This window comes from Equus asinus, chromosome 5 (genome assembly GCF_041296235.1).
Source record: "Equus asinus isolate D_3611 breed Donkey chromosome 5, EquAss-T2T_v2, whole genome shotgun sequence".
Taxonomy (NCBI): domain Eukaryota; kingdom Metazoa; phylum Chordata; class Mammalia; order Perissodactyla; family Equidae; genus Equus; species Equus asinus.
Window position 1 is genome coordinate 82,309,225 of NC_091794.1, and position 27,048 is coordinate 82,336,272.

The window sequence follows — 27,048 nt, forward strand, 5'->3', positions numbered from 1 at the left end:
CCCTATCAGTAGTTCATTCTTTTTTATTGCCAAGTGGTATTCCAATAAATGAATATACCACAATTTGTGTATCTATCCTCTTGTTGATGGACATTTGGGTTGGTTCTAGTTTGGGGTTATTATGATGAAGCTGCTATGAACATTCTTGTAAGCATCTTTTCAAAGACATAATGTTTTCATTTATTTTCATTAGTCTTCTTATCTCTTTGAGTTCCTGCATTTTTGTTTGTTTTGTTTTCAGCAAAAAAAGTGATATTTTGACATGAGAATCCTAACTAATTCTTAACAGACTTCAACCAATCCTTCTATTGTTAGATCTACCTTCACACCCACCTCCAGAGGCACCTGCCCATTCTTGGGTCTTTTGTGAAGTATAAGACGGAACAGCCTGGTTCTCATCATTTGCCATTTGTGGTTAAGGATTCAGCTTTCTTGGGTCTGCCAAGTCAGTTACTCCTTTGCCAGTATGCTTTCCAGCTTCCAGAATTTTATGTCGTCTCCTCTCTTGTTGTCTGGCTCATTTTAGGAGAGAACAGAGTTAAATGTATATTTCAACTCATCTTGTTTACCCTTTTCTTTTTTTCCTTCCTTTCTTTTTCACATGTCACCTTTCACATCCCACCTGCCTCCTTTCTGTTTTCCATTTTCTTCTCTCCACCTTGCTTCCCCTTAGAATTAGAATTATAAAGGTGGAAGAGTCCTCAGAGAGCATCTGGCTCTTCCCCCTCCTTTTTACAGATGGTAAACCTGAGGCCCAAAGAGAGCGGCAGTCCCTCCACAGCCCACACAACTTCTGCTCTTATCTGTTTTCCTTTAATAGCAAAAGAGACTTTTTGCCCTCCTACCCTTTCGATTAGTGAGCCATGACAGTGTGAGAAAGAAGGTTACCCCCTACTCAAGTGGAAGCCTAGAAGGCAGATCAGCAGAGTGTCGCAGCCAACCAGGCTACTGTGGGTCCTCTCTGGAGACCATGATGCAACTCTGTTTAGGACTTCCTCTTTCTCCTGTACCCACCCAATCCCCTCCCCTACCACAGTGCCAGGTGAAGGGTTGCAAGTAGGAGAGTGCCCAGCTGTCATGACAAGAGAAACTACTAAAACAGATACAAAGATGGGATGCTCATGATTTTCTTTATTCCAATTTTTTTTCTATTTTTACTACTTTTTTGGGGCCTGAGTGTTGACGTAGAAGATAACAAAGGGACCCCAAGGCCCAGAACAGAAAGCAAGCTAGGTGACCAGTGATATACCCTTCTAAGTCCAAGGCCAACCACATTCACACTCTTGCTAATATTGCCATGGCCACACAACTCCTTACACATATGAGGTAAGACATACAAGGATTATGTGAGGCAACCAAGTACCAAAAGTGAAAGTACATACGTCTGGGAAACTGTTTAGATTTTCTTTTCGGCACACGGAAGACAGAGTGCAAGTTCTGTGCCTCGGCTTTGGTCTGGGCTGTTCTCCCAGCAGGCTGTGTTCCCAGAGCCTTTGGTCATGCAGTTTGGGCTGGCAGCAGCTGGGCACAGCAACCCTCTACCCCCTCCCACAGTGTTTCACCAGCTTAGCAGCTGGGAATCCTGCTGGGGACCAGAGCCCAGGGTACGAAAGACAGAGGAGAGCACTGTTCTTCTGCTTCTCTACCCTGGGTACTCTGTAAGCTTTTTTGATTCTGTCTCCTGCAGTTTGTGTTTACTTGAACAAGAACGGCAACACAGGCCCCCACCTGGATAAGAAGAAGGTGCAGCAGCTCCCTGACCATTTTGGGCCAGCCCGCGCCTCTGTGGTGTTGCAGCAGGCTGTCCAGGCTTGCATCGACTGTGCTTATCACCAGAAAACCGTCTTCAGCTTCCTCAAACAGGGCCACGGGGGTGAGGTTATCTCAGGTAAGCACCCTTGGGCTGGGCTGGCCTCCTGGCCAGAGGGGCAGGCCTTCTCAGCTGGCTGATTTCTGACGAGGCATCCTGCTTCCTCCTTCACACCTGTAGACTCTGGAGAGACGTGAAGGGACTCCGTTCCTCAGAGAGTCCTCATTTTCAACTCCCAGAGCCCCTCTGAGCCTTAAGCGTATCTCTGCTGAGTAGAATACCCATGCAGACTCTGCTTAACTGAGCCTCTAAACAGATTCCTTTCCTGTCTACCTGCTTAGCCTTTCCGTATAGAAAATATATGAGTGGATTGCTTTAAAGACATTCCACAGGAAAAATCCGGAGGGGGCTGTGTTATGGCAACAGAACTTCTCCAGGCTGCCACGGCCTCCCACCTGGCTTCAGGGAACCACAGAAGTCTTCTCTCGTACTTTTGGCTCTTAGCCTCCCGATCCTAAGGCAGCCCTGATACATGAGAGTCAAATCCCAGGGCAAAGTGGGAAGAATCATTCCTTCTTTCTTTCCTGCTATGAGAGGTTGAGTCAACTACACAGTATTTTTTTGTTTTCACTGAGAATATTCACTTTTTCTGCTGTGCCCTAGTTCTGTTTCAGTTTTCCTAAGTCCAAAACCCTATTCTGTACTGTGTTCTGTATCCAACCTCTGAAGACTTGACCTCGAGCCCCAATCTTAACTCTCTCCTACTCCATAATCTCCTGCCCCTTCCCTCTAACAAGTGGCAATATTTAGCCTCAGGAAACTGAGCTGACATAGAAGACCCCATAAATAACCCAGCTGTATTCTTTTAGCAAACATTTATTGAGCCCTTACTATATGTCAGAGGTTATTGCCAGACACTGGCTAGGGGAGGGAGAGAAGAGAAGAGGACAGGCTGAGGCTCTGCCCTGGTGGACAAGAAACCATGTCACAGCTAGGTGAGAGCTGTCACAGGAGAGGAACGGGGACAGGGTGCGTGACCCAGACGAGGTAGTGACTGGCGGTGTGGAGGATGGGCCGGCGGGAGGGGCTGTTATGGAAGGCTGGGACTGCTTGGGAAATCAAGCCTTCCTCTCCGCCTGAGGCCGAGGCCACCGCCTGGTCTCTGCTTTGCTTCTGTGCAGGCACGCGGCCTCCTTACTGCCTCTCTTTAGCTGCTGCGACCTACGCCTCCTCTAGGGTTCTTCCTCTGCCCCAAAATTGGCTCTCATAATGACCCGCCTCCCCATTTCCTTGCTGTCCTAAGAGACAAATGTAGAGGCCTTTTGCGTTTTAAGGGTTATCCAGGTACTTTTTGAATAGAAATAGAGAGTAAAATAAAGCCAAGCATGGAATAGTTCCAAATGTTGCCGAAATTCTAGTGCCCTTATACAGACCAGATTGTGCACCCAAACATTGCTGGCAATAGCTGTGTTCTCCTCTGCTGCCCAGCGTCTCTGTTCTTGGGAAGTTCCTGTGGAAATAGAACCCTAAATGAACCGATTTCCCGCAGGAGGCCCAGCCAGTTGGTGGGCAGACAGAATTATGTTCACAGTTGTTTTCACAGGTTGAGTAAAATCATTCCAGAGCCTCGGGTGCAACATACCTGGCCTGGCCACTCCCATTATTGCAAGCCCTTTGGAGTTGGAGGCAAAAATCAAACCCTCAAGGGAGGGAGGTAAGGCAGGGAGGGAGGAAACCTGGGCACTGATTGCCTCTGTGTAACCAGGTAAGCCTGAGGCAAGCAGTGGGCTGGCCTCTTCCTGCCCAGTGCTGCACTGCACTGCCAGGCTGACGTGCTCAGCCCTGTTTACTTAACTCCACAGCCGTGTTTGACCGGGAACAGCACACCCTCAACCTCCCAGCAGTCAACAGCATCACCTACGTCCTCCGCTTCCTGGAGAAACTCTGCCACAACCTTCACAGTGACAATCTGTTTGGCAACCAGCCCTTCACACAGACTCACTTGTCACTCACCACCACAGAGTACAGCCACAGCCACGACAGGTACCTACCAGGTAGGAGCTGGGATGGGGATGGGCTAAGAAGGGGGGGCAGAGCTAGTGGCAGCACCAGCAAGGCCTCAGACTTGCTAGCCTGGCCCCTATTATCCACACATCTGGTCTTCTGTCCCTTACTATTGCCATGTCTGGGACTTTTTGGTCTCCTCTCATCTTTACTCTCTCTTCAAGATTTTGTCCCCTATCTCTAGGATTAACCTTCTTTCCTCCAGGTTTTTGTCCATAGAAAAAGGTGGTTCACGATTCCCTTTCTGAGCTCCAGGCTGCATGCGGAGCCACTGTGAAGTCACAGTACATCTCCCAGTGTGAATCTGGCAGCAAAGGCCTAACATGGATCTCCCTTGCCAGCGGGAAGGTTTAGTCTCAGGCTGCAGATTGAGAAATTTGCTCCCTGGTGATTGGCCATCCGCTCTTTCCTTTGGCACGTGGCCCTAACTCCTCAGCACCGCCACTCTAGCGAGTCAATTCAAGTTCCTGCTGTTTCTAAATAGGCTGGAAAATAACTTTCTTAGTTAACATACCAGACCCACAACAGGAAAGCGGATGCCACGTGGCTGGATCAGTGACTAAGCACTTCCGAGAAAGGTTACAGAGTGAATGAAACTCGGCATCTCTAATCTGGAGTCCAGAACACAGCCCGACAGGGAGGGAAGGAAAGCTCGGCCCTAAACGTGGCGAGGTAGGTCGTTGTTGAGAGAGGGAGGAAAGGCCCTTTCAGGGAGTCCCGTGGACCTTGTCCTGGCCAGAGGAAGAGAAAGGTCATGCTCTTCGTGTCGGGGCATGCTGTCCGCTGATGGGGGAGCTTGTGTCTGAAAGGGGCCCCCCTGACTTTCTACACATGTTGTTCCCACATTGCTTTCCCTGTTGTCTTTTTATCATTGTCTTAACAGAATCACTTCTGAAGAATGTGTTCAGGGAAGTGACTACTCACCCAGCCCCAGCCCTGCCCCCGTCTATCCTTCTGCACCCAAATGAGCATTGCTTATGTGACTTGCAAAAACATACCTGAATTTCAAATATTCCTTGTGGGGGGCCTGCAGACGTATCTGTGACCCCCTCACTGATTCTTTTCTTCAGAGGGAACTTTTTCTCACCTAACCTGCTCTAGATTGCTTTCTGTCAGCATCAGAATCTCTGAGAACAGAAAAAGGTATTCTTACTTATAGTTAGAATGCTGCACTGAGGGGCCGGCCCCATGGCCAGGTGGTTAAGTTCATGCGCTCTGCTTTGGCGGCTCAGGGTTCACCGGTTCGGATCCTGGGTGTGGACATGGCACCGCTCATCAAGCCATGCTGAGGCGGCATCCCACATGCCACAACTAGAAAGACCCACAACTAAAAATACACAACTATGTACCAGGGGACTTTGGGAAGAAAAACGAAAAATAAAATCTTTTAAAAAAATAAATGAATGCTGCACTGGGAGTCGGGGCTGGGCATGGTAGACTTGGTGCAGACAAAGGCAGGTTGTTAGGTATCCCCAGCTGTTGGCATTCAGAAACTCTAAGCCGCACTTCAGTAATGAAAGTTAGGCCTACCTGGGATTCTGGAAGAATGGATACACGAGAGGAGGTAGCATGTGCATGGGTGTAGCTACTGGTCTAAAGATAGATTTCTCAAAGAAATAGGAACTCAGAATTCTTAAATGGAATATTGTCATTAAGAACTAAGAGAAGCATACTGGTAGCAACATGCGGACTGGTGGGATATACATCATGGGCCTGCAGTCATCAAGGTAGTTTGGCATTGGGGGCATGACCTTTCCTGGGAATTCCATTCCAGTTTGCATCTCTCTGATTCAACTATTAGATAAGAAGCAGCAAGCTTTAGCCACTCTTTCTTCTTGCCTCACAAACTAAGAAAGAGACAAACACTAGGGTTATCACATTCCACCATTGACTGCTTCCACTTCCCTTCTCTCATTTTCAGACAGACTCAGCCAACCCTCTGTGCCCTCCTGTGCTCTCTAATTTCTGTTTCTCAGAATGGGTGCTCAGCAGCTTGGCTGCTGTCACCCTAGTTTCTATTTGCGTCCCTGAAATGAGCCTTCTAACTGTGTCCAGACAAGCCAGAGCTTTGCCTAGATTTCTCACTCCTCTGTGCTCCCTCTCCTCAGTTATCTGTTCTGCCTGTCCACCACCAGCCTGCCTTACTGACCCTTTGCTCCACCTCTGCCCATTTATCACTTGCAGTACTTTTTTGATTATTTACCCAATCCTCTGCCAAAGAACTTGATCTACACGAGGGCTGTCCTTTGCTTTGCCCTTTGAGTCTGGTGTTGATCACTCCCACCCTTTTGCCTGGCTGTACTCCTCTGCTAGTTTGACATCTGAAGTTGCCATCTCTGTCATCTGGGTTCCTACTGGAGCCCTCCCCCTACAGCCTGTCTCTACTCTACCCTCCCCCTTGGGGTCTTGACTCACTGATAGCAGGTAGTCACCAAATACAATCATGTTAGGCTTCCTTACCTGAGTTGAGACTTACTTTTTTCCTCCAATGTTTTATTTTGAAAAATTTCAGACCTACAGCAAAGTTGGACAGATAGTACAACAAGCAGCCATCTACTCTTCACCTAGATTTACCACTCAACTTTTTGCAATATTTAGTTGATCTGTTTCTCTAAGTATATATACATATATTTGTATCTTTATAATTTTCATTTACTGAACCATTTGAGAGTTGACTAGAGATGAGAGACTTGATCCTTAAATACTTTTGTATGTATCTCCTCAGAACATGGAATGTAATACTATTATCACACTCAAGAAATTGAACATTAGTAAAACCTACCAGCTGATACATATAGTCCATATTCATATTTCCACAATTCTCTCAATAATGTCCTTTATAGCTGTTTTTTCCCCTAATTCAAGATCCGGTGAAGGATCATCCACTGCGTTTAGTTGTCTGTCTCTTTAATTTCCTTTTATGTAGTGCAGTTTTCCAGACTTTTTTTTCTACCTTCCATGATATGATATTGGCACTTTGAAGAATCTAGGCCAGTTGTTTTGGTCCAGGTCAAGTGTTTACCAAATACTTACCTCTGTACCACACCCTGTGCTGGCCTCTGGGGAGACAGAGATGAAGCCACTCCATCCCTGCTCTTGCAGAGTCCCCAGCTGAGGGAGGGCGAGAGAGGTAAACATGTGCGTGGTAAGAGCATGGAACAGACGGGAGTGATGAGCAAGAAGCAAGGTGGAAGAAGAGATCAGGGAAGGATTCCTGGGGGAGGCAACATCAGATCAGAGTCCCTGCTTCAGAGCTACGTACGTATCTGGGTCAAATAAGCACCTTGTGAAGGTGAAGTGAGAGCGAGCTCCCTCTGACCCTCTAAAAACTGACAGTGTTAGACGGGAGATAGTATTAATTTAACTGGTCCCAGTGGCTTACATTTTAGCTATAATTGAAAGCCACCCAGCGTCAACCTCTGGGTCTGCTGTTTTGGGATTGCGCAGGCACCTCTCTGCTGGAGGAAGTGGTTCATTTGTCCCATGACAATGAGCTCCTTGTGCTTGTCTTTCTAGTTGCTCTTCAGGTCTTCTGGGCTAGTTATAAAGTCGTTCTGCCAAAATCCTGAAATTCACAGTGATTAAAGCCAAGTGAGAACTGTAAAATCTCTTAGAATCCCCCTCCATCCCCAAACGAGGTTTCCTCCTAGAACTCTCAGAGTTTTAACGTGATTCAAATGTTCGTAATTAGTTGAAACTGTATTGATTCCCTTATTCAGTCAGACAGTCCGTCAGCCCCGTATTTACTGACTGCGCGATGCCAAGCTCTGATTTAGGCATGGAGAATTCCATTGTAAACTAGGAGTCAACAGAGCTTACAGCCTGGGAAAGAATGCAAACGAATAAGCAAACAGTTATTTCATGGTGATGAGTACTTTAATAGGACAAGTTCAGAATTCAAAAGTTCAAACCAGGTGTGTCAGGGAAGACTTTCCAGAAGAAATGATATCTAAGCTTGGACCTGAGAGAGTAGAATAATCAGGCAGAGATGCCACAGACCCAAAGAGATGGAGGAGAGGAGTGAGGAAGAATGTTCCTGTTGTCTAACTGGCGCGTGAGACTATGAGGACGTGGGGGAAGACAACCTGTTTCGGAGGAACTGAAGGTCCAGTACAGCTGAAATAAAAAGTAGAAGAGAGGAATGCAAGAGACAAGGCTGCAGCGGTAGGCAGAGGCCCAGTCATAAAAGATCTAACGACCCGTGTTACAGACTTTAAACTGTATCACTGAACAAGGAGGATCCATTGACGTGTTTAAAGCCGGGAAAGTAACTTGATCAGATCTGTGTTTTAGAAAGCTCACTCAGGATACTCTGTGGGAGAATGGAGTGGACAAGTAGGCAGAGAAACTAGTTACAGATTTTTGTAGAACTCTGCGAGTCTTCCTATATTTGAGGGTTATCTTTTCCTTTGATATCCAAATCTAAATAAAGTAAAATGAACCCCCATCCCACCTAACCCAGAGAAGGTTACGTTTTCGTGGTAGTTGCCCATACTTATAGCTCTGAACTCCCGCTTCTGGCTCAGCTCTTAGCCCTTCTTTCCCTGACGGCTCCTGTAGCTGATGGTCTCTCTGCAGTGCTTTGCCCCAAACATTTGATCCAGTTCCTCACCTCTCGTTTTTTTAAGGCAAAACTAACACGAGGCTGTTAAGTGTAATAGTCTTATACTGAAGTTTTGGGGGGAAAGAAGGTTAATTACTGCGAAGAACAGGAAGCAGTTTAACATTTTTGTTTTATCTAATGTTTATGGGCTGTCAGTGGGAAATATCTTCCTGGCCTCTTTCACCTTAGGCCTCAGCCTGCTGCCGTTGTCTGGGGCCCACTTTGGGCCCTTCCTCCTCTGATTTCTCTTTTCCCTCCATCCCATACCTCCTCCTTGTCAAGCTATCAGAGGCAACTCGAAATTAATTTATGGTGCAAAATGATTCCATTTCCTTCCATCTTACTTTTTTCCCTCCTATAGAATGCCCAGACCTTGTTTTTCATACCAAAAGTACCATTAGTGTAGTTATCTAAATGGAAGAACCATTTAGCTCAGATCTAAACTTTTAGCAGCTCAAAGAACAGAGGCAAAAGCTGTGGATGGAGAGATTTGTTCCATCCGTTCTGTGTTCCCTTTTTCTACCTTCCTGTACATTAATCCAGTTCTGTTCTATTTCCTTTGTTGGCTTATTAGCTATAACTCTTTATTTTGTTATTTTAGTGATTGCTTTATTTCATATTATTCATTTTTTACGTACCACAATCTACCTTAAAATAGTAATCATATCCCTTTATGTATAGTACCAGAACCTTACAGCTGTATACCTTCACTCCCACCTTCTGGCCTTTATGCTGCTGTTATCGTACATTTCACTTTTACATATATTAGAAATCCCACTTTACATTATTATTTTACTTTAAAGAGGTAATTACCTTTTAAGGATTTTTTTAAAATAAGAAAAAATTATTTTATATTTACCTTTTTATAGTTTCCATTTCTGGTACTCTTCATTCTTTTGTGTCAAGCCAGAGTTTCATGTCACTGTCTTCTCTCTGCCTGAAGGACTCCCTTTAACATTTCTTACTGTTATGGTCTACTGTAGTTGAGTTCTTTTGGCTTGTGTGTCTCTGGAAGGGTCTTTTTTTGCCTTTGCTTTTGTTGAGTTTAGAATTCCAGGTGGATTTTGTTGTTGTTCAGCTCTCTAGAGATGCCACTCCATTGTCATTTGTCTCTGATGAGAAGTCTGCTGTCATTCTGTGGTCTCTCATATGTGTCTTCTTTCTCTGGATACTTATAAAGTTTTCTGTCTATGATTGGGTTTAAGAATTTGATTGTGCTATGCTTTGGAGAGATTTTCTTCATGCCTCTGGTGCTTGAGGTTCACTGAGCTCCTTGGATATGTGGGTTTATAGTTTTCATCGAATTTGGAAAAAATTTTGCCTTTCTTCATGTGTATTTTCTGTCACCCCTCCTTTGGGGACTCCAATTAGACATGTATTAATCCTCTTGAAGCTTTCTCACAGTTTCCTGATGCTTTTTTTTTTTTAAAGGTTTTATTTTTCCTTTTTCTCCCCAAACTCCCCCAGTACATAGTTGTGTATTTTCAGTTGTGGGTCCTTCTAGTTGTGGCATGTGGTTTGCCACCTCAGCATGGCTTGATGAGCGGTGCCATGTCCATGCCTAGGATCCAAACTGGCAAACCCTGGGCTGCCAAAGTGGAGTGCGCAAACTTAACCACTCAGCCACAGGGCCGGCCCTGACACAGTTTCCTGATGTCTTTTTTTTTTTGAGGAAGATTAGCCCTGAGCTAACATCTGCTGCCAATCCTCTTTTTGCTGAGGAAGACTTGCCCTGAGCTAGCATCCATGCCCATCTTCCTCTACTTTATATGTGGAACACCTGCCACAGCACGGCTTTCTGAGCGGTGCCATGTCCGCACCCAGGATCCAAACCAGCAAACCCCAGGCCACCGAAGCAGAACGTGCGAACCCAACTGCTATGCCACTGCACTGGCCCCTCCTGATGCTTTTTAGTTTTTTCTTTTTTAGCCTTGTTTCTGTTTTATTTTGGAAAAATTCTATAGATGTATTTAAGTTAGTTAATCTTTTTGTCTGCAGTATCTAATCTACTCTTAATCCATCCTGTGTATTTTTTACCTCAGTCATTGTATTTTTATTTCTAGAAGTTCAGTATGGGTCTTTTTATACCTTCAGTGTCTCTGCTTAACTTGCTCAGTCTTTGCTTTAACTTCTTAAACATATGAAATATGGTTATAGTCACCTCTCCAGCGCTCTGGCCTGTGAACTTTAGCTGCTTGGCATGCCCAAACTCTCAGCTCCATCTCCTCAGCCCTGGGAGATCCCCAGGCTCTGTCTGACCTCCCCCTTCTGCACTGTGGCCTGGGAGCTCTCCAGACAGTAAGCCAGGAGCGAGCCTAGGGCTCACCTCGCTTGTTTCCCCTCCTTCAGGAGCCACTGTTCTGCACTACCTGATGCCCAGTGGAAACTATTATTACATATATTTTGTCTTTTCTTTTAGTTGTTTCAAGCAGTAAGATATGTCTAGTCCCTGCTACTCCGCCTTAGCTGGAGTGGAAATCCAAAATGCATCTTTTATCTGTGTCTGTCTTACCATCTCTGTTGCCTTCACCATCATCCTCGCTGTCCTGGCCTGTGAAAGTCTCTCTGGCCTATCTGGTCTCCTTACTGGCTCTCTTCCTCTCTGCTCCATTCTCTATTTAATAGCCCAAATACTCTTCTTAAAGCATAAATTAGATTATAGCACTTCCCCGCTTGAAACTCTTTAGTGGCATTCTAATGTGCTTACAGTAAAATCCAGATGTCTTACTTTGGTTTGCTGTGTCCTGCATGATCTGGCCCCTGCCTACCTCTCCAAACTCATCTCTTTTCTGTACATTTTAGCTGTACTGTTTTTCCCCCAATTTTCCTGAATATTCCAAACTGCCTTCTACCTTAAGCTCTTTCTGTATGCTACCAGGCAGCAGCCCCGATCATTGCACAGGGAACCTACAGCAGATTCTTTCCCATGATCAGGTTCTACCCAACCACTCAGTTTCTTAGCCTTTCCAGTAGAATTCTTTGCATGTAAGGGGTATCCTGGGTCCTGACCATATTCCTATCCTGTGCAGTTTTTCTTAGAGAGCGGATGTTTAGATAATGCTTTGGGTTCATTTAGGGCCTCTGGTGAACCCTAACATCAGGCACATTGTCTGACACACCTCCGCTTGGACTCTTCTTCAGACCACAGCTTAAACATCAAGTTGTCAGGGAGCCCTCCCAGGGTCTCATCATCTAAAAAAGTTCCCCCTGTTATTTTCTGTCTGAATATCCTATTCCTTTCCTTAGTAACATTTATAATAGTTTCTAATTTTTTTATCAACTTGTATTTTGTTGTCCTCCATACTAAATTAAGTATTCCGTGAGGGGAGGGATAATCTCTCTCTCTTTCATCATTGTCCGCATCCATCACCCTAGCTGACCACAGTAAGTGTTTAATAGTATTTGTTGAATGAAAGGGTAGTAGAGGATGTGAGACATGTGGTCAAAGAGGGCTTTTTTTTTTAACATGAGACAGACTTTTAAGCATGTGCAAGAACTGTGCTAGTTTCTGGGTCCTATGTTGAGGTAAGAATTTTCTTAGAGCCACAGCTCTAGCTTCTTGGTCATTCACTTCACCCCATGAGCTGAAAGCATGGTTGTGAGCACAGAGTCCTTGAATCTCAAAAGTGTAAAGAGCTCTAGAGATGATCTAGTGTCTAGCCCAACAGACAAGAGTGGTCATCTGGCCTCTGCTAAAATACTGCTAATGACAGGTTGCTCACTGTCGCTTTTGGCAACGATTTTGTTTTTGGACACTTCTGATTGCTAAAATGCCTTCCTTTTTGAGCTGAAATCTGCCTTCTTATAACTCCTGCCCCATCTTCCTCTCTCTGCCTTCCAAAAGAACAAATCTGCCTCTAGCCCTCTTTCCTTCCCATGACTGCCCTTAGGGCATCTGTCTCCTGACTTTTCTCCAGACTATACATTCCCAGACTCTTTCTCCTTTGCTAGGATTTCTAGGCTTCTCTCAACCATTCTGGTCATCCTTCACTGGGAGCTCCAGTTTTTAAATCAGCTTTGCAATGGAATACTCAGAGGAGATCTGCTTCTCACTGATAATAAATGCGCAAGGGCAAGGTCCTTATCCGTCTCCCTCTGCATACCTCATACCTAGCATTGTGGCTAGCACACAGAGTGTTCAACAAATGTTTGTTGAGTGAATGAATGAGCTCCTTCTCATGATGATGGTTCTCATGTCTCCAGCATGTCAACAGCAAATTTAATTTACACTGACCCTATGAAGTTAAGGGTTTTCATCTGCATTTTATAGATGGACAAACTGAATCTCAGAAAAAGACAGTGATCATTGACTAATGATCATGCAGAAATAGACCTCACGTCTTCTACTCCCAGCTTCTGACCCCCGGGCCAGTGGTTTCAAAGCTTGTTTTGTTTAGCAGTAGAACTCCTTTTTTGCAAAGGTAAGATTATATGAAGAGCCCTACTCACTTGGCCTCCCTCTGGAGGCCCCCAGGGCTCTGTGGAGCACAGTCTGAAAGCAGTGCAGTCTTCTACCTGGCATTGTCCCCCTGACGGCAGCCAGGACCTCGTTGATGGTCCTTAAGCTGACTAGGACTCCCAGAGCCTGGAGCGTGAGGCTGCCCTTTTCCACTACATCTCAGCAGGAAAGATTTCTTGACCTTGCCTAGTCCGGGGGCCACCAGTCCAGCCTTTCAGACCCCTCAGCTCACAACGCAGATCTCAGTGGTCATTCTTAGCCCTGCTGCGAGGAAGAGGCACTTGCCGATTTGCATCAGCGTCTGGTGAGCATTGTCGTCATAATTACTCTCCACGTCAGTTAGCTCGTGTGTGTCAGGTGACACCATCCGAGTCTTTGCTGAGGAGATGAGGGCTGGGAAGGTGCGGGTACCCTGCTGATAAATGCAGAAGCTAGACTTCTTTTTCTTGGGCTATTGCAGAGAACTTAGGTTTGCCACTCTAACTCTGAATGAAGAACAGAATAACAACTCCCCACCTTTGTAAGGTCCATCCCATTCCAATTTCTCATTTGACATTCTCAGCATCACAGAGGGTGACTTTTCCCCATTTTACAAAAGAGGAAACTGGTGCTCAGAGAAGACAGACCCTGCCTGCCTGGGATCACATACCTAGGGAAAGGCGGGGGCCCAGGCGTAGAACCCAGGCCTCCTGTTTCCTGGGTTTGGGTTTGGGTTCCTGTTCTTATCTCAAAGAGGACCACTGCTATAGTCATATCTCCTAAAAAAGTAGGAATCTGAATCCTCATCTGCAGAAAGTGGGTGGGATGTGGTTCAGCTATCCTGGAGTCCAGGGACTTCTCTCTTTAGAAGCATTTCTAGGGAAGGGCTTTACCAGTTAAACTCCCTAAGCAAAGGGTGAATAGCTGTCCCATGCTGGATTGGACTTTAAGCCCATGGTTACCAAGCAATTTTAGGTGAGTAGTGAGTAGTAGTCCTAAAATCCTAAACGATCTTGCCATGGAGGTCTCTTTCTTTTTTTTTTTTTTTTGGTGAGGAAGATTGTCCATGAGCTAACATCTGTGCCAGTCTTCCTCTATTTTATATGTGGGATGCCACCACAGCGTGGCTTGGTGAGCAGTGTGTAGGTCCGTGCCTGGGATCCAAATCCACGAACCCCGGGCTGCTGAAGCGGAGCATGCAAACTGAACCACTACACCACCGGGCCAGCCCTGCCACGGAGATCTTATTGTGTGCCAGACAATGTGCTTGAATTTAGCGTACATCAGAGGCCCTACATGAATCCCAAGCATTATCTAAACACCCAATATCTAAGAAAAAGCACAAAAGACAGATACGGTCCAGTACTGAAGATATCCCATGCAAGCAGAGAATGCTGTGGCCAGGGCTGAGAAACTGACTTGGTGTGGGTAGAACCCAGTCGTGAGAGGGAGTCTGCTCCCGGGTCCGTAACACAGTGATTAGGGGCTGCTACCTGGTTTGGGCCTTGGCCTGGCTGTAGACATGGCAGAATGAGATTCCCTTTACAGAGGCTTTCATAGCTATTCTCTTTTGATATTCATAAGCCCCTTGGAAGAAAGGTGCTTCCCATGTTATAGATGAGGAGACTGAGGTTCTGAGGGAAGCACCTTGCCTGCTGAGTGGCAGAGCCAAATTCAACCCAGTTTCTGGTCTCCATGCCCACATTCTCACCACTCTACAAACCCAGCTTCCTTGGAATGTTTCTACAGGACGAGGCAGTTATGAAAGGAGAGAGGGAACATAGGAGCAGATCCTTTGCAGCCAGGCCTTTAGCCAGGCATCAAGAAGCATTTCTGGGATGTCCTGCTTGCTGAGCAGAGGGTCCCCTTCTAAAGTGCACTCATCTAAGTGTATCTCTTCTCCAGCACCTCTGTTTCCTGATCTAGCATCTTGTGTGTAAGTCAGCCTCTTCCTAGAAGAGCTGTTTTATTTTTTTTCCCAAAGAGTTTATTTTTTCTTTTTCTCCCCAAAGCCCCCTGATACATAGTTGTATATTTTTAGTTGTGGGTCATTCTAGTTGTGGCATGTGGGATGCTGCCTCAGCACGGCTTGATGAGTGGTGCCATGTCTGTGCCCAGGATTCCAACCAGTAAAACCCTGGGCCCCGGAAGCAGAGCGCGCGGGCTTAACCACTCGGCCATAGGGCCGGCTCCAGAATAGTTCTGTTTCTTAAGATTCTCCCTATCCAGAAAAAGCATAAGACATCCAGACCAGAAGAAACCTCAAAGACCCTCTAGTCTAAGAGGAAGAGTCTCCAAGGAGATCCAAGCCCAGAGAGTGGCATAGGGCTTGACTAAGACCACCTAGTAAGAGCCAGAGCCATGACTGGTACACAGGCCTTGGGGCACCCAGCCCAGGGCTTTCTGTTTTGCTGCCTCTTGCTCCACGCAAACAGGTACCTGGGAGCCAGTGCCCTGGCATCCTTCCAAACTAGTCCCTGCTCTCACTCTGGTTTTACTGTTTTCCAGGTGAAACCTTTGTCCTGGGGAATAGTCTGGCCCGGTCCTTGGAGCCACACTCAGACTCAATGGACTCCGCCTTGAATCCCACCAACTTTGTCAGCACCTCCCAAAATCTTCGAACCCCTGGGTACCGGACTCTGCTTCCATCCTGTGGCCTCCCACTGAGCACGGCCTCAGCTGTGCACAGGCTGTGCTCCAGGGGTAAGCTTACCAGAGGTCCAGCACTTCCGTCCTCCCTCACTCTTCCCTTCCTTCCTGAGCTCTGGGAAGCCAGAAAGGACTTAGCTCTGTTGCCCCCTGTCTGGTGGTGGGACTGGGATCTGGGCTTATCATTGTGCCTGGCTAGACACCTGGGAGACAAGTAAAGCTCTGGGATTGGCTTAAGAATGACGGAAACTAAGAGCCAAAGACCTAGAGCCAAAGAGACAGGGAAGGATTCATTCTTTCTTCCATTAGCCATTTATTTGAACACCATCTGTATTTGGTGTGGGGATGCAAAAATCCATCACTTCTTGTCCTCAAGGAGCTCACACAGTCTTGTGGGAAGAGAAACAAGATAATTGTAAACCACATCTTGAGTGTGGTTACAGAGATATGCTTTGGGTAGTATGAAAACTGCAAGAAGGCCCACCTAACCCAAGCTTGGTGTCCAGGGGAAGCATCCTTGAGAAGATGACTCTGTCTGAGACTTTAAAGGGTGACTGTATGAGTGGCCATATCAGGGGCCGTGAGGGAGGGCGAGCTTTCCCGGAAGAGAATACACCATGAACGAGGGCAAAAGGATAAGAACTAGCACAGAGTGTACCAGGAGCTACATGCAGTTTGGTATTGCCGAAACATAAAATGTAATACTGGAACTTCAAAGAGAAGGGCCTGGAAAGGTCAGGGGTTATGTCATAGAAGACCTTAAATGTCATATTAAAGAATTTGGAGTTGATCTTATAGGCAATGCAAAGCTATTGAAGGCTTTTAATTAGAGGCAAAACCTAAACAGGTTTGTGTTTTCAAGAGATCGTTGACTGCTGCATGGAGGATGGATCTGACGAAGGACAAGACGAGAGAGACCACTTAGGGGGTTACCAGAAGGGACCAGACCAGGAGTGACACAGGCCTGGATTAGGGCAGTGGTAGAAGATTTGAAGAAAAGAAAATAAATTTGAGAATTATTCATAAGGTAAATTTAGTCAGATTGAAGGTTGTGAAGAATGAGGGAGTGGGAATGGCTCCCAGGTCTCTAGATGGGGTAGCTACCAGATAGTGGCTCCGTTCACCGAGAGAGGGAACCGACCGTAGAAGAGAAAGAAGGGTAGGGAGCCCGTGGGTCATCCAGGTGATATCCAGCAGGCAGTGGCTCTGCAGGTCTGATTCTCAGGAAAGAGGACTGAGCTGAAGTTAAATATTTGGAAGTCATCAGCATACAGATGGTAGTTGAAGTTGTGGGATGAATGGCACCCACTTTCCAGGAGTACGTGCAGCATGGAAAGGACAGACGACTGAAGACTGGAGTCCTGGGGACCAGCAGTGTCAGGAGCTGGGAGCAGGAAGAGGATCCCGCCAGGGAAACAAAGGAATAGTCAAATGTGAGCGAAAACAGAAGAATTTGGTATTGTGGTGACCGGGGGTACGGTGTTTTAAGGAGAGCAACACAACAAAGGTTCGGTAAAATGAGAACTGGAACGGCATCTGTTGGATGCGGCGATGAGTGGGTAATTGGTGCATTTAGCAGAAGCAGCTTCGTTGGTGGTGGAGGGTGGTGAGGGCAGAGTACAGTGGGTGGGGTTATCAAGGAGAGTTTGATGAGAAAAGGAAAGATGGTGACCTTCAAAAGAAGGTCTTCTAGAATGGGAGCACATTGAGCATGTTTATCAGCAGACAACTTGAGCCATCCAAAAAGAAGAAATTAAGAACATGGTGGGGCCGGCCCTGTGGCGCAGCGGTTAAGTGTGCACGTTCCACTTCGGCGGCCCAGGGTTCACCGGTTCAGATCCCAGGTGTGGACATGGCACCACTTGACAACCCATGCTGTGGCAGGCCCTCCACATATAAAGTAGAGGAAGATGGGCATGGATGTTAGCTCAGGGCCAGTCTTCCTCAGCAAAAAGAGGAGGATTGGCAGCAGATGTTAGCTCAGGGCTAATCTTCCTCAAAAAAAAAAAAAAAAATATATATATATATATAGGAAAAAGGAAAGTAAGACCTTTAGGGTAGTGGGAAAGATTAGGGATCAAGGGCATAGACAAATGGATCAGTCTTCAGCCAGAAGGAGGCACATCTTGCTCTCTGAGACTGCAGGGGAAATTGATTGTGGCCGTAAGTGAATGGAGAGAGGGCTGAGGATGATCTAAAAGCAGCGATCAGGAGAGAGAAGGATGCCACCTCCGTACCCCCCAGTGGCCTCCCCAGCCCAGGGTGTGTGGGTGTGGAAGAACAAGAAGACTCCATTAGCAAGGCCTGCAATGGAGAGACGTGACCTCGGGAAAGAGGGATTTCAGGAAGCCTGAGACGGGGAAGGAGTCTGGGATGCTCCCCAAGGCAGCAGAATGGAGGACGAGGAGCTCTGCAGAGAGGTGGGGCTGGAGTGATTTCCTGCCTTGAGGCTGGGGTGAGTCCTCTCGCCTCTCAGGTCTTCGTGTTCGATGACCTGGTCTTTTCACAGGAGTGTTAAAAGGATCCAGGGAAATGGGATCGTTTGGGAAACTAAATCATTCCCCAGGGAGGAGGGAGTCCCTGTTACTGGTGTCTTCCCCAAGGCCCTGTTTCTGTTAGGAGTGCTTCTTGATGGGCTGCCTCGCGTGGCACTGGCCTCAGATGTCACTGTTGTTTCCCTGGCATTTCTACTCTTCCTCTGGAATATATTTTGAGTCTGTCAGCCAGGCCATGGTCTAAGTCCCTGTTGACCCTGAAGAACCTCACAAGGCTATGAAAGGGTTCTATCTGGTTGCCCTAGAATTGTTTCTCTCAGAGAATTTAGACGCCAAGTCTGTCCCCTCTTATTTCACGAATGCAAGATGATTAGGCATCAGTTTGTTGGTCCGACCTCACGTGGATGCGCCTCGCCTGCCTTAGTCGTTCTCCGACTGAAACTCTGCCCTCCTTGAAGAATAATCACCAGCTGTGCCCGCTGGGTACAGACTGCCTGCAGAGCTCGGGATAGGAGAAGACAGAGACAGGGCACCAGCTTGTCTTCTTCCTAGCTGTGTGCTCTTGGGCAAGTCACTTCGCTTCTCTGGAATCTCTAAACTGAACGTGGTGATGCTTCCTTCCAGGGCTGTTTTAAGGGTCAAAAAAGCTGACGATACTTGGGGTTCTTTAAAATGTTCATGTATCAGACTGTTCACCACTATCACCTGTGCATGCCACAGTCATTTCTTCCCCGGGCTATTTTAGTGTCCTTCTTAACTGGTCTCCTTTGCTTCTGTCCTCGCCCTGTAAAGTTGATTATCAACACAGACTGTGAGAGTGATCCTTTTAGCTGTAAGGTGGTTCTTGTCACCCGTCTGCTCAAAACTGACCTACATCACTCAGAAAAGCCAGTCGTTTTTCAGTGACATGCAGGGTCCTCTATTATCTGCACCCCTCTCCCCCGCCCCATCACACGCACGCATATATACCTCTCAGACGTTACTTCCTCCCGCTTTCTCCTCGTTCACTCTACTCTGGCACGTCAGCCTCCCTGCCCAACCTGAAACATGCCAGGCACTCTTCTGCCTCAAGATCTTTGCTCAGATGTCGCCATTTCAGAGACGTCTCTCCAGACCACCATATAACTTAGCAACTTCCTGCTACCTGCCCTCAGGGAGTATATATTCTAGCAGTAAACTGACAGACAAACACATACATATATAATAGTATTATACTATTCTATACACTATAATAGTATATATACTATTATATATGTATGTGTGTTTATATAATATCGTTATATATGTGTGTGTGAGAGAGAGAGAGATTCTCAGCTTCCCTGGGTATAGGAATTAGCTAAGATGGTCCAAGAAAGGTACGTTCACGTGTATGTCTTCTCTCTGCTCTCCGTAATCTTTGCACTTGGTTTCTCTCTTAGCGTCACAGTGGGCTTTCAGGGCAGGGAGAAGTGGCTGGCTCCCAGAGCCCTCCACAACTTCCTGTCTACTACCGCCTCTCAGATGCCACTGGAATTTCTATGACGCTCAGCACCCCTGCTCGTTCCAGCACACTTCTTCCCTGGTCTAGTCAATACAGGCTTGAGAGAGAATAGACTGGAGTGTCCTCCCCAGGGAGCAGGGACTGGGCCAAGTGAAGTGTGCCTCGACTTTTAGACCTGGGACCCAACCCAAAATGGAGGAGGATGGGAGGAGACTTTTAGCCTTTGCCGGAGATAGTTGAAGAGTAGATCCCTTCTACTTTTGCAGGTATGTTTCAGCTCTGCCACTTAGTTGTGTGACTGACATCTCCTGGGTGGTGAGGATACAGACTTGAGCAAGGCAAGATCCTTGCCTCAAGACAGACATAGTCTGGTGGAGGAGACAGAAAAACACGCAAGTAACTATTATATATGGTCATTCATTCATTTAACAAACAGGTTTGAACATCTACTGTGGCAGACCAGGCACTATGTTTATGTCTTAGGGGCTGTAAAAGGAAAGCATTCTCTCCCTGTGTGTCTCCCTACTCTCCATGCTCTGCTCAACACTGCTTCACCTCTGACACCAGACGTGTGGATTCTCCACGCACTGAGCAGTTTTGCAACACCAGCTGGGCGTCCTACAGTTGAATTCAATTCTGACATTTTCTACTTGGAAATGGCATCAGATCCCACAAGTCTGCACCCCCCACTTCAGGTGCCAGTTAGAAGTCCAGGTTGTAGGGCCGGCCCTGTGGCCAAGTGGATGAGTTTGTGTGCTCCGCTTCAGCGGCCCAGGGTTTTGCCGGTTCGGATCCTGGGCACAGACATGGCACCGCTCATCAGGCCACGCTGAGGCGGTGTCCCGCCTAGCTCAATCAGGACTCACAACTAGAATATACAACTATGTACTGGGGAGCTTTGGGGAGAAGAAGATTGACAACAGATGTTAGCTCAGTGCCAATCTTTAAAAAAAAAAAAAAGGTGAGTTTCTGGTTGAGACCCTCAGACATTTATTAAAAAAAAAAGTCCAAGTTGTAAGCTGTGCTTCTGAGTGACCAACTATGAATTGGAGGTTCCCACAATCCCCTGCTGGGGTTCAGTTGATTTGCTAGAGTGTCTCACAGAACTCAGGAAAACTGTTTACTTACTAGATTACTGTTTTTTTATAAAAGGATACAACTCAAGAACAGCCAGATGGAAGAGATGCACAGGGCAAGGGATGTGGAGCTTCCATGTCCTCTTCGAGCATACCACTCTCCCAGCACCTCTGTGTTCACCAACCCAGAAGCTCTACGAACATTTCCCTTTTGTTTTTTGTTTTTTTAAGATTTTATTTTTCTCCCAAAGCGCCCCAGTACATAGTTGTGTAGTTTTAGCTGTGGGTCCTTCTAGTTGTGGCATGTGGGACGCCACCTCAGCATGGCTTGATGAACGGTGCCATGTCCACGCCCAGGATTTGAACCAGCAAAACCCTTGGCCGCCAAGGCAGAGAGCGAGAACTTAACCATTCAGCCACGGGGCCAGCTCCCCCTTTTGGGTTTTTATGGAGGCTTCATTCCGTAGGCATGATTGATTAGATCATTGGCCATTGGTGGCTGAACTCCATCTCCAGCCCCTCTCCCTTCCATGGAGGCTGGGGGGTGGGACAGAAAGTTCCAACCCTCTCACCACCTGGTTGGTTCCTCTGGCAACCAGCCCCCATCCTTAGGGCCTTTCCAAAAGTCACCTCATTAACATACTCAGATGTGACTGAAAGGGGCTGGTTATGAGTAACAAAAGGCACCTTGATTTCTCTCACCACTTAGGAAATTCCAAGGACTTTAGGAGTTGTGTGCCAGAAGTGGGGGTGAAAACCAAGTATATGTTTCTTATTATAAATCACAGTATCACAAGGATACAGCAGGGAACAAAAGAGGAGAAGACAGGTAATAAACATAAATGCATTAAATTATTTTGGATGGTGATATGAGCTGGGGAAAAAAACTAGAGGACGCAGTTGGATTGAGAGTGATTGTGTGGGGGAATTGAGTACTTTGACTAGGAGATCGGGGAAGGCCTCTTTGAGGAATTGATATTTGAGATGAGCCCCAAATGTTGAGAAGGAATCAGGTATGCAAAGATCTGGAAAAAGGACATTCCTGACAGGAAATTGCGAGTTAAAAAATAAAAGCGTAGCCTGTTCGAGAAGCAGAAGGAAAGCTAGTGTGTTTGGAGCTTGATGAGTGAATAAAAGGCGGAGGGGATGAGGTCAGAGATAGAAAGGGCCAGATGATGGAGTACCTTCTAGACCATAGTAAGGGGTTCAGGTGTCATTTCATGTGCAACTGGAGGCCATTGCATTGAGTTTTTAGGGGGGATTGACATGATCCAATTAGTTTTTAAGGGTTGCTTTGAGTCCTTTATGGAAAACAGATTATTAGGGTGATCTGACCGGGGAAAATGTGTAGAGATTGAGCTGTAACCAAGAGATACAGGAAATGCTTTGTGAGACCAATTACTTCAGTATTAGACCAGAAAAGTTTCATAAAGGGGCTGGTCCTCGAAGCTGTTGATGCAAATAATTCATAATCAATCTATAAATCAAAATGGGGGTGAGTTTATCATATAAGCCAGTTTTGAGGACTATAGCCCAGGAGCGACCTTCACCAAGGAAGGAAGGAAGCAAGCGGAGGGTACAGAGTGGTTATCTGCCGTCTTGGAACAGGAACATCCCTTTTACTACTGTCACAGGATGCTTCGCTAGCACAGCAGGTCAGTGGTCACAAGAGGAGCTCAGTGGGTCAGTAATTAATCCTTAGTTTCTGGGAAGAAATTCTGATATACGGGGGAGGCAGCATCCCTATCTTTAAGGGCATCATTCTTAGCTTTGGGACATGGTAAATGTTTCTTTCTTTCTTTCTTTTTCTTCCTTCTTTCCTTCCTCCCTCCCTCCCTGAGCTAATGTCTGTGCCAGTCTTCCTCTATTTTGTATGTGGGATGCCATCACAGCATGTCTTGATGAGCAGTGTGTGGGTCCACACCCAGGATCTGAACCAGCGAACCCCAGGCCACCAAAGTGGAGCACGTGAACGCAACCACTATGCCACTGGGCTGGTGCAACAGGCCACATCAGGCCTTTCTGGAAAAACATGGTCAAGCCAAATTAGTTTTAAACCAAATGGCTTCCTCATATACTCCAATATATCTTGTCGCTTTTCGTTTATTCATCAAAACCAACTCTTGCTTAGCAAAGTTGCAGTTTGCAAGGAGTAAAGGAGAAATTGAAGGGAGAGAAGGGGGCACGTTCCAGGCAGAGGGATGAAACATACCAGAGACCTGTGGCGGGTCAAAATACAGAGATCCCAAATCCCACACGGGAGATGGGGATAGCTGTATTTGAGCCAAGATTGAGATGAAAGCTCTTAGCAAAGCACTAAATTAGCATTGAGTTTCCTGGCAGCCAAGGCAAAACTCTTTTCTACCTCCTGCATCAGGTTGTAGCGAGGTCAACTGTTCTCCAGACCTGGGAAGGTGCCCAGGGTCTTGTCCACACCTTTTGTTAATCCCGAGGCCCCAAGGGTTTGGCTCTGAAGTCTTGCCCTGCTCCTAAGTTCTCTCTAGAAATGGTATCCAGAGCCAAGGCAAAAGCAGCCTCACCCACCTACCCCCACTGAACCCAAGTAATCTCCTCATGGCATTGTTCCCTGGACTCAGGTCCAGGCTGAACCACAGCCTCAATGTAGAATTCCTTGTGGCCATTTCCACAATCAGATCCACCCTAAAGAACAAAGATGTGACTTCAGCAGCCTCTCAGGCCCTCACGGCCTTTGTGGAAAGCCCTTCCCACCCTCAGCTGCCTCTGGTTCCTCTGCTCTGGCTGCTGTAAGCTCACCCACAGGGCCCTCGGGACAGGCCAGGGAGGGTGGGGGAGTTACAGACCCATCCCCACCCGTTATGGCAGGTGCCTTCCTGTCCTGCAGGGTCGGACCGATACCTGGAAAGCCGGGATGCCTCTCGACTGAGTGGCCGGGACCCCTCGTCATGGACAGTCGAGGACGTGATGCAGTTTGTCCGGGAAGCTGATCCTCAGCTGGGACCCCATGCTGACCTCTTTCGCAAACATGTAGGTTCCCCCGCCTGACCTCCCCGTGTTTGCTGAGAGTCTTACTTCTGCAGCTTCTAGACTCTTAAAGGGTATGGGCTACATATTTGTTCCAGGTCCCTTGAAACTGAGCACAGGAGACGCCATACAAACTTCGAGACAGAATCTTGGGTCTCAGACAGATTCATTGAGCACCAAGGTAGCTCGCTCCTGTAGTGTGGGATCTGATTCAGCCGCGTTCCTCCTGGGTGTGCACCCTGTGGCTCAGTGCCCGAGACAGGCTTGTCTCTTTTCCTGGGAGCACTTGCTCTCCCATCTGCCTGCCTTGGCCTGAGAATCAGGGCCTTCAGCCCAAGTTAAAAAGTCCCTTGCCAAGTGGCCCCCAACCTTGCCAGTCCCCTGTCCTCTGCCTGCCCCTCTGTGAGCCTCCAGCATCTCTTTAACTGACCGGTGGCCCCTTGGCCAGAGACTGCTCCTGATCCTCCTGCAGTGACCATACCCCTGGTACGGGGCTCAACCCCGCTTCCCATAGTCCCTACTGCTTCTGCCCTGTGGTCACTCAAAACAGACCTGCTGCCTCTCATTGCTTATTTAAATCCTTCGTGCCATGTGGGTTTGGAGGGTGCCCTTAGATCAGGCCCGAAGGCCTTACAGCTGCTCAGTGAGTGTCTGCGTGTGCCTAGCTCACACAGAGGGGTCCCTGCCCCTCGGGAGCGAAGACGACTCACAGAGTAACAGTTGAGGGTCAATATAAAACAGTCTGTGAGAAGTGATGAGGCCACTGAGAGGGGAGGCTTCCTGGAGGAGAAAGAAGTGAGCTGGATCACAGGTTTGGGAGGGCGGAGAAACTGCCTCTCAGGTAGCAGAGAAAGGAATGTGGTACAAGCGTGTGAAGAGCTTAGCACAGGGGGTTCGGTACTAGATTTCGGGGAGGGGTGGAGACAGAAGGTGGGCAGAACAGGTGGGCTTTAGTGTCACAGCAGGTTCACTGGAGTCCCCGTTGCTGGTACTTCCTGGGTGGCCTTTCCTCAGAACCTGGAGTGAGCAGACCAGCCAGGCTTCTGACGGCGCCTCCCTCCATCCCCCCAGGAGATCGACGGCAAGGCCCTGCTTCTGCTGCGCAGCGACGTGATGATGAAGTACATGGGTCTGAAGCTGGGGCCCGCACTCAAGCTCTCCTACCACATTGACCGGCTGAAACAGGGCAAGTTCTGAAGCAGGGAGACGCAGCTAGACAGCTGAGGGGCCAAGCAGATGAGGGCGTTCTTCTCCCAGGAAGGAGGGGGCACTTGCTGGTGCCTCAGTGGGGTTCAGGGCCACCTCAGGACTCCAGGAGGCTGTGTGGAGCCACCACTGCTGCCCTCTCTTGCCATGTGTCCTTCCATGAAGGACTGAGGGGGGAGTGTGGGGCCCAGGGCTGGTGCTGCTCTTCCCCTCAGCCCTGCCTCAGCTCTGAGCTCTCCCTGTATTTATTTCTCGAGCTGGCCGGCCTCTCACCAGGGCTTTAGACTAAACACCTTCCAAGTGACGGAGGAAGGGGCCAACCCCTGAGGCCTCGGAAGATGGGGCCTGAGTTGATATCTGTGCCCAGTCCCCTTACCACCTGCTGGGCCTGATATAGCACCCCATTACCCCACAACTCCTGCCTTCTCACAAGATCCCCAGAGTCCAAACTCATGGTGCAAACCTCTACCTTTTTTAAAACAAGACCTTTTCTTATTGTTAATTTATTGTTTCTGACACTTGGGCAAACCCTCCAGCTCATACTTCTCAAGCTCCAGACATTGAGTTTCAGAAGGAGAGAGACTGCCCTGCTCTGGTCCCAGAGAGGCATGGCCCCTTTCCAGAGGATGTTACTCTAGGGCACTTCTCTTTGGGATGGACAGACCTATAAAGCCTTGACCACGTCACTCAGCATGCGGGGAGAGAGGGTCCCGGTCCCCTTCCCCTCTCTTCCTCTACTGGGCCCCTTGCAGCCCTGGCCTCATCTGTGGGAATGGGAGTCCCCTGCCCCACGCTGTTCCCCACCACAGCTCCTTGCCCTGGCCAGAACTGCTGTGGAAGACGTTTGTGCCCAACAGTTTTAAGCCAAGAAGGCCCCAAGGTGGAGGGGAGGGTCTCCAGGCCAGCGTCTGGTTACACTCACCCCACTGTCCATATGCTTCCTTTCTAAGCAAGTCAGCAGCACAGCTGCCCCCGCTGCCATCTGGACTTATTTTATGTCGATTTGTTTATAAATAAAAAACAATATAGATGCCAATGTCTTTTCAGTCAGCCAACAGCCAAATCACTGCGCCTCCAAAGGGCAGGTTGGTCCCCTTCTCTCAGTCTTGGTTTCCTCGTATACAAAATGAGGAGCTTGGACAAGACGATCCCCCAGAGGCTCCTGCAGAGGCTAGCCTGCATCGTACGTCTCCCACCAGCAGGGGCCAGGTACTCAAGTCCAGGGCCACGTGTCCCTGTTTCTAACGGGGTCACAGAAGGAGGTGAGGGGCAGCAGCACAGTGCGCTATAACATTTACATCCCTTACCGTGCGCCCCACAAACTGCTCCATGTGAATTAGACTCGTCTCATTTAATCTTCACAACAAACCCATTTTATAGATGAGGAAACTTAAGCTCAGAACACATAGCGAGGAAGAGCGAAAGTAGGCATTTGAAGCCAAATAGCCTGACTCCGAGGCCAAGACGGAGGCTCTGGCTGGCCCAGCTGTTCGCCGTGATGCTCTGGGCCAGTCATTTCCCTCTGGGCCCCTCTGGCACTGAGGGGTGTGGATGAGGAAACCTCTGAGGCTTCCCTGCCAGCTCTTACCGTGACTAGTTCTGACATCGTGACTTAGAATGTCTTTTCCACTCAGCCACTGTGAGGTTCTAACATGGTCCCCACGAAGCAGTCAGGGTCAGGGCTGCCAAACCACAATAGGCCTCTGTTTTCCACAGACTCCTGGACATTGGGCTCTGGTAGGCTGTGCTCTTCATTCAGGGTACTCCCAAAGAGGGCCTTACGGAACCCTGATGATGTACTTCTGGGTGTGACCTTCACCCAAGAGACACAGGCACTGGAGGTGACACCAGTGTATATAGGCAGGCCGGACATGCCGCAAGGCCGGGCCTTGAGAAGCAGCACGGCACCCCCCCCACTTTACGCTGTCACCAAGAGCATACAGCTTACCTAGGAGCATTTACTGAGGGCTTCTCGTGCTAAGCAGTTTACGTACCTTATCTCGTTTCAAGCTTACCACACCCCTCTAGGGTGACTGCCATGTCCCCACATTTTACAGGTGGGAATAAAGCTTAGAGTGGTTAAGGTACTTGCCCCAAACACCGTAGCTAATGAGGGTGCAACACATCATACTGCCTGCAGCAGCACCCAGGGGGCTGTGGTCTTAGATCCTACTCCAGACTCGCACAGGCCACCCTGGGCATGGCGTTCACTCTGAAGGCTGTC

The 27,048-nt window shown here is 47.9% G+C and overlaps 1 protein-coding gene and 1 long non-coding RNA gene across 48 annotated transcripts in view; one reads left to right on the forward strand and one right to left on the reverse strand.

Annotated features, from left to right (window-relative positions):
- SCMH1 (Scm polycomb group protein homolog 1) overlaps positions 1 to 25,860 on the forward strand; it is a 185,703-nt gene extending 159,843 nt beyond the window's left edge. For 27 of the 47 annotated variants that reach the window (XM_044770489.2, XM_070510191.1, XM_044770506.2 and 24 more), the window contains 6 exons: positions 1,688 to 1,888; positions 3,673 to 3,864; positions 15,424 to 15,618; positions 16,881 to 16,997; positions 23,479 to 23,621; positions 24,690 to 25,860. In XM_044770489.2, coding sequence (XP_044626424.1) covers positions 1,688 to 1,888; positions 3,673 to 3,864; positions 15,424 to 15,618; positions 16,881 to 16,997; positions 23,479 to 23,621; positions 24,690 to 24,815 — 974 coding nt within the window. In that variant the 3' untranslated portion in view covers positions 24,816 to 25,860. The remainder of the gene's footprint in view (positions 1 to 1,687; positions 1,889 to 3,672; positions 3,865 to 15,423; positions 15,619 to 16,880; positions 16,998 to 23,478; positions 23,622 to 24,689) is intronic. The other 20 variants (XM_070510183.1, XM_070510180.1, XM_070510177.1 and 17 more) reach the window with 1 other exon arrangement.
- Positions 1,855 to 4,204, reverse strand: LOC123285826 (uncharacterized). Its single transcript, XR_006527828.2, has 3 exons — positions 3,862 to 4,204; positions 3,244 to 3,320; positions 1,855 to 1,993 (listed from the first exon to the last, which is right to left on the reverse strand). It is a non-coding gene; the product is annotated as an uncharacterized lncRNA (long non-coding RNA).
- Positions 25,861 to 27,048: the final 1,188 nt, after the last annotated feature.